This window comes from Oncorhynchus clarkii, unplaced genomic scaffold (genome assembly GCF_045791955.1).
Source record: "Oncorhynchus clarkii lewisi isolate Uvic-CL-2024 unplaced genomic scaffold, UVic_Ocla_1.0 unplaced_contig_200_pilon_pilon, whole genome shotgun sequence".
Classification (NCBI taxonomy): Eukaryota; Metazoa; Chordata; class Actinopteri; order Salmoniformes; family Salmonidae; genus Oncorhynchus; species Oncorhynchus clarkii.
Genome location: NW_027260822.1, coordinates 80320 through 87500, shown reverse-complemented (window position 1 = coordinate 87500; position 7181 = coordinate 80320). Strand labels below are relative to the sequence as shown.

General features: G+C 47.8%; 1 protein-coding gene across 1 annotated transcript in view; it reads left to right on the top strand.

Moving 5' to 3' along the window:
- The window catches only part of LOC139401811 (formin-2-like), a 129728-nt gene that overhangs the window by 64135 nt on the left and 58412 nt on the right, over positions 1 to 7181 (top strand). The window contains exon 10 of the mRNA XM_071145782.1: positions 6698 to 6759. Coding sequence (XP_071001883.1) covers positions 6698 to 6759 — 62 coding nt within the window. The remainder of the gene's footprint in view (positions 1 to 6697; positions 6760 to 7181) is intronic.

Here is a 7181-nt window from a genome sequence, read left to right as displayed (position 1 = left end):
CCATCCTGTTCTCTCTCTCTCTCCACCATCTACAACCATCCTGTTCTCTCTCTCTCTCCACCATCTACAACCATCCTGTTCTCTCTCTCTCTCCACCATCTACAACCATCCTGTTCTCTCTCTCTCCAGTCTCCTCTGCTGTTTAGGTTTACAGTGAGAAAGATTATTTTAAAAGCCCTTCATCTTGGACTGTTGATTCCTCCTCTAGTGTGTTGGACCGGCCCTTCATCTTGGACTGTTGATTCCTCCTCTAGTGTGTTGGACCGGCCCTTCATCTTGGACTGTTGATTCCTCCTCTAGTGTGTTGGACCGGCCCTTCATCTTGGACTGTTGATTCCTCCTCTAGTGTGTTGGACCGGCCCTTCATATTGGACTGTTGATTCCTCCTCTAGTGTGTTGGACCGGCCCTTCATATTGGACTGTTGATTCCTCCTCTAGTGTGTTGGACCGGCCCTTCATATTGGACTGTTGATTCCTCCTCTAGTGTGTTGGACCGGCCCTTCATATTGGACTGTTGTCTTAGTATTCTCAGGTAGAAATCATTTAAGAGAATATTCCCTAAATCGTTCACTACTTTTGACCAGGGCTCTGGTTGAGAGTAGTGCACCAAATGGGGAATATGGTGCCATTTTGTGAAGCAGCCAAATCTGTCCTGTGTTGACTTCCCTGTCCCTTAATGTCTGGCTGTTAGTTCAAACAGGCACCGTGTCGTAGCAAGCAGGCGAGGCGTTCTCTGCCGTTTTACTACTGAGTACACTCACTGTACTAAACGCGTCAATGTAATACTATATTTTAGGATTAAACATTCAACCACTTCACCTCTGTTTGTGTTCAAACAAGGATTACAGTTTGAGGCGCCAGCTCCTTTCTAGCCCAGACTAAAAGTCGACGTGAGGAATTTAAACACACGGTCTTTTATCTGACAGATTTGATGTTTCTTTCATCAGGCCTTTTTTTTGTGGAGTGTTGCGCCGCTGATTATATGTTGGTAGACAAATATTCCCCCTCTAGACCGACACACGTTCAGCTAGACAGGAGAGCATGGAGCGAGAAACACGAACACCAGGTGAGCTAGCAAGGGTAGTGTCCTCTCGCTCTCTCTCTCGCTCTCTCTCTCGCTCTCTCTCTCGCTCTCTCTCTCGCTCTCTCTCTCTTGCTCTCTCTTGCTCTCTCTCTCTCTCTCTCTCTCGCGCTCTCTCTCGCGCTCTCTCTCGCGCTCTCTCTCGCGCTCTCTCTCGCGCTCTCTCTCGCGCTCTCTCTCGCGCTCTCTCTCGCGCTCTCTCTCGCTCTCTCTCTCGCTCTCTCTCTCGCTCTCTCTCTCGCTCTCTCTCTCGCTCTCTCTCTCGCGCGCTCTCTCGCTCTCTCTCTCGCTCTCGCTCTCCCTCGCTCTCTCTCTCTCTCTCTCGTGCTCTCTCTCTCTCGTGCTCTCTCTCTCTCGTGCTCTCTCTCTCTCGTGCTCTCTCTCTCTCGTGCTCTCTCTCTCTCGTGCTCTCTCTCTCTCGTGCTCTCTCTCTCTCGTGCTCTCTCTCTCTCGTGCTCTCTCTCTCTCGTGCTCTCTCTCTCTCGTGCTCTCTCTCTCTCGTGCTCTCTCTCTCTCGTGCTCTCTCTCTCGTGCTCTCTCTCTCTCGTGCTCTCTCTCTCTCGTGCTCTCTCTCTCTCGTGCTCTCTCTCTCTCGCGCTCTCTCTCTCTCGTGCTCTCTCTCTCTCTCGCTCTCTCTCTCGCGCTCTCTCTCTCGCGCTCTCTCTCTCGCTCTCTCTCTCGTGCTCTCTCTCTCTCGCTCTCTCTCTCCATCTCGCTCTCCCTCTCTCTCGTGCTCTCTCTCTCGTGCTCTCTCTCTCGTGCTCTCTCTCTCGTGCTCTCTCTCTCGTGCTCTCTCTCTCGTGCTCTCTCTCTCTCGTGCTCTCTCTCTCTCGTGCTCTCTCTCTCTCGTGCTCTCTCTCTCGTGCTCTCTCTCTCGTGCTCTCTCTCTCGCTCTCTCTCTCCATCTCGCTCTCCCTCTCTCTCGTGCTCTCTCTCTCGTGCTCTCTCTCTCGCTCTCTCTCTCCATCTCTCTCGTGCTCTCTCTCTCTCGCTCTCTCTCTCCATCTCGCTCTCCCTCTCTCTCGTGCTCTCTCTCTCGTGCTCTCTCTCTCGTGCTCTCTCTCTCGTGCTCTCTCTCTCGTGCTCTCTCTCTCTCGTGCTCTCTCTCTCTCGTGCTCTCTCTCTCTCGTGCTCTCTCTCGTGCTCGCTCTCTCTCGTGCTCTCTCTCGTGCTCGCTCTCTCTCGTGCTCTCTCTCTCTCGTGCTCTCTCTCTCTCGTGCTCTCTCTCTCTCGTGCTCTCTCTCTCTCGTGCTCTCTCTCTCTCTCGTGCTCTCTCTCTCTCTCGTGCTCTTTCTCTCTCTCGTGCTCTTTCTCTCTCTCGTGCTCTTTCTCTCTCTCGTGCTCTCTCTCTCTCTCGTGCTCTCTCTCTCGTGCTCTCTCTCGCTCTCTCTCTCGCTCTCTCTCTCTCTCTCTCTCATGCTCTCTCTCGTGCTCTCTCTCGCGCTCTCTCTCTCTCTCGCGCTCTCTCTCACTCTCTCTCTCTCTCGTGCTCTCTCTCTCGCGCTCTCTCTCTCGCGCTCTCTCGCGCTCTCTCGCGCTCCATGGCTTAGTGTTACCAAAGGCTCTGTCATTCCACAGGCGCTCTGATAAAGCTAACAACAAAGGAATGACCAAGTCACAGTGGACTTAAACTGCCTTGGAGTAGTGTTGAATCACAAGACTGTTCAGACTGGAGACTACTGCTGTTCAGAGAGGGCTGAGGATAGGTCAAGTAGACACTACTGCTGTTCAGAGAGGGCTGAGGATAGGTCAAGTAGACACTACTGCTGTTCAGAGAGGGCTGAGGATAGGTCACGTAGAGACTACTGCTGTTCAGAGAGGGCTGAGGATAGGTCAAGTAGACACTACTGCTGTTCAGAGAGGGCTGAGGATAGGTCAAGTAGACACTACTGCTGTTCAGAGAGGGCTGAGGATAGGTCAAGTAGACACTACTGCTGTTCAGAGAGGGCTGAGGATAGGTCACGTAGAGACTACTGCTGTTCAGAGAGCTGAGGATAGGTCAAGTAGACACTACTGCTGTTCAGAGAGGGCTGAGGATAGGTCAAGTAGACACTACTGCTGTTCAGAGAGGGCTGAGGATAGGTCAAGTAGACACTACTGCTGTTCAGAGGGCTGAGGATAGGTCAAGTAGACACTACTGCTGTTCAGAGAGGGCTGAGGATAGGTCAAGTAGACACTACTGCTGTTCAGAGAGGGCTGAGGATAGGTCAAGTAGACACTACTGCTGTTCAGAGAGGGCTGAGGATAGGTCAAGTAGACACTACTGCTGTTCAGAGAGGGCTGAGGATAGGTCAAGTAGACACTACTGCTGTTCAGAGAGGGCTGAGGATAGGTCAAGTAGACACTACTGCTGTTCAGAGAGGGCTGAGGATAGGTCAAGTAGACACTACTGCTGTTCAGAGAGGGCTGAGGATAGGTCAAGTAGACACTACTGCTGTTCAGAGAGGGCTGAGGATAGGTCAAGTAGACACTACTGCTGTTCAGAGAGGGCTGAGGATAGGTCAAGTAGACACTGACTGGAGACTACTGCTGTTCAGAGGGCTGAGGATAGGTCAAGTAGACACTGACTAGACACTACTGCTGTTCAGAGAGGGCTGAGGATAGGTCAAGTAGACACTACTGCTGTTCAGAGAGGGCTGAGGATAGGTCAAGTAGACACTGACTGCTGTTCAGAGAGGGCTGAGGATAGGTCAAGTAGACACTACTGCTGTTCAGAAAGGGCTGAGGATAGGTCAAGTAGACACTACTGCTGTTCAGAGAGGGCTGAGGATAGGTCACGTAGAGACTACTGCTGTTCAGAGAGGGCTGAGGATAGGTCACGTAGAGACTACTGCTGTTCAGAGAGCTGAGGATAGGTCAAGTAGACACTACTGCTGTTCAGAGAGCTGAGGATAGGTCAAGTAGACACTACTGCTGTTCAGAGAGCTGAGGATAGGTCAAGTAGACACTGTGTTTTTTTTTTTGCCATGCAGCCAAATGTAGTTAATTGCCCCCCCCCTAGCCTCATCACACCCCCATTAAGCTTCTTAGTGGTATTTGGGGGGCTGGGGACCTTTTTATACGCCTGTGGGTGGTACTGAACTCTGTGGGAATAGGAAAATAAATGCTCAGCTCTGCTCTAAAGCTGGGAGCTTTGCACACGGTGGATTTGACCCCGTTTCAAGGTCGTGGAGGATTAATCCAGCTGCTGCGTTATGAGCAGAGCCGTGCTCCCCTGTGTCCAGGCCGTGTCAGGAATGAGCTTATTTGCTGTCTGTGGTACCGACTTCTTTCCTCCCTCCCTCCCACCTCTCTCCAAGTTCTCACAGCTCTCAGGGTGTCAGCTCCCAGCCTGCACTTGATCTCGATGCTCTGGCGTCTTGTTGGCGTCTTGCGTCACTGCGTCTCGGCCTTGCAGAGATATGCAGGAGGGTTTAAGTCCTGTTGGCTCCAACACTTGTTTTGACCCCATCTCTCCCGTCAGACGAGGGCTGTAGTAAGGTCAAAGTGCCCCCCCCCATTACCAACCCCCACCAGCCTTCAGTCTTTAACCTTATGACCAGTGGTCAGAGGGTAAATGGGCAAGACAAAGATTTAAGTGCCTTTGAAGGGGGGTATGGTTGTGATTTCCAAGCGCATCGGTTTGAGTGTATCAAGAACTGCAACGCTGCTGGGTTTTTCAATCTCAACAGTTTCCTGTGTGCATCAAGAATGGTCCACCACCCAAAGGACATCCAGCCAACTTGACACAACTGTTGGGGAATCATTGGAGTCAACATGGGCCAGCATCCCTGTGGAACGCTTTCAATACCTTGTAGAGTCCATGACCCGACGAATCGAGGCTGTTCTGAGGGGGTGCAACTCAATATTAGGAAAGTGTTCCTAAGGTTTTGTACCCTCAGTGTATGTCTATAAACACGTGTGTGTATATATGTACACACACACACACACAGTTGAAGTTGGAAGTTTAGCCAAATACATTTAAACTCAGTTTTTCACATTGGCATTTAATCAAAGTAAAAATCCCCCGTTTTAGGTCAGTTAGGATCACCATGTTATTTTAAGAATGTGAAATGTCAGAATAATAGTAGAGTGATTTATTTCATCACATTCCCAGTGGTTCAGAAGTTTATATACACTCAATTAGTATTTGGTAGCATTGCCTTTTTAAATTGTTTAACTTGGGTCAAACGTTTCAAGTAGCCTTCCACAAGGTTCCCATAATAAGTTGGGTGAATTTTGGCCCATTCCTCCTAACAGAGCTGGTGTAACTGAGTCAGGTTTGTAGGCCTCCTTGCTCGCACACACTTTTTCAGTTCTGCCCACAAATGTTCTATAGGTTGAGGTCAGGGCTTTGTGATGGCACTCCAATACCTTGACTTTGTTGTCCTTAAGCCATTTTGCCACCACTTTGGAAGTATGCGTGGGGTCATTGTCCATTTGGGACCAAGCTTTAACTTCCTGACTGATGTCTTGATGTTGCGTCAATATATCCACATAATTTTCCATTCTCATGTTGCCATCTATTTTGTCAAGTGCACCAGCCCCTCCTGCAGCAAAGCACCCCCACAACATGATGCTGCCACCCCCTTGCTTCACTGTTGGGATGGTGTTCTTCGGCTTGCAAACCTCCCTATTTTTCCTCCAAACACAATGATGGTCATTATGGCCAAACAGTTCTATTTTTGTTTCATCAGACCAGAGGACATTTCTCCAGAAAATTACGATCTTTGTCCCCATGTGCAGTTGCAAACCGTAGTCTGGCTTTTTTATGTTGGTTTTGGAGCAGTGCCCTCTTCCTTGCAGAGCGGCCTTTCAGGTTATGTGGATATAGATACTTTGGTACCTGTTTCCTCCATCTTCGCAAGGTCCTTTGCTGTTGTTCTCGGATTGATTTGCACTTTTCGCACCAAAGTAAGTTCATTTCTAGGAGACAGAACGCGTCTCCTTCCTGAGCGGTATGACAGCTGCGTGGTCCCATGGTCTTTATACTTGCGTAATATTGTTTTTACAGATGAACGTGGTACCTTCAGGCGTTTGGAAATTGCTCCCAAGAATGAATCCGACTTGTGGAGGTCTACAATTTTTGTTCTGAGATCTTGACTAATTTCTTTTGATTTTCCCATGTTGTCAAGCAAAGAGGCACTGAGTTTGAAGGTAGGCCTTGAAATACATCCACAGGTACATCTACAATTGACTCCAATGATGCCAATAAGCCTATTAGAAGCTTTTAACGCCATGACATCATTTTCTGGAATTTTCTAAGCTGTTTAAAGGCACAGTCAACTTAGTGTATGTAAACTTCTGACCCACTTCTGACCCACTGGCATTGTGATACAGTGAAATAATCGCTGTAAACAATTGTTGGAAAAATGACTTGTTATGCACAAAGTAGATGTCCTAACCGACTTGCCAAAACTATAGTTTGTTAACAAGAAATTTGTGGAGTGGTTGAAAAATAAGTTTTAATCACTCCAACCTAAGTAAGTGTATGTAAACTTCCGACTTCAACTGTGTGTGTGTGTGTATATATATCACTGTCTCCTGTCCCTTTGAGCCATACTCAATAACCACTAACTGTGTTCTGTCCCTTCCAGCCATCCTCAATAACCACTAACTGTGTTCTGTCCCTTCCAGCCATCCTGAACCTGGACAATACTGTGGTGGATCTGGAGACTCTACAAGCCCTCTATGAAAACGTAAGCCTCTGATCTCTCAGAAGGTGTGTCTTTGGCCAGGATTCAAACACATGCAAATAAACGAGCATCACACTGTGTTGGTTTGAGTCATGGCCTTAGTCTTATTGTTGGCTGTCAATGTATCCAGGCAATGATGGACTCCCCTTAGTTCTGGTCACTGCATGTCACTATAGACTTCAGTCACCAACGGTTGTTCAGTAAGGAACAGAAGAGTAAGAAATTGTAAGAAATCAGTTATTTACAGTATCACTTAGTTCAGGCCTTGTTATTTTTTATATTCTTTATTATATTATATTATATTATTATTATTATTATTATTATTATATATTATATTATTATATTATATTCTTTATTTATATTCTTTATTTATTATTTATTTATTATTTAGTTATTATTATTTATTTATTCCATCTTTATTTAAC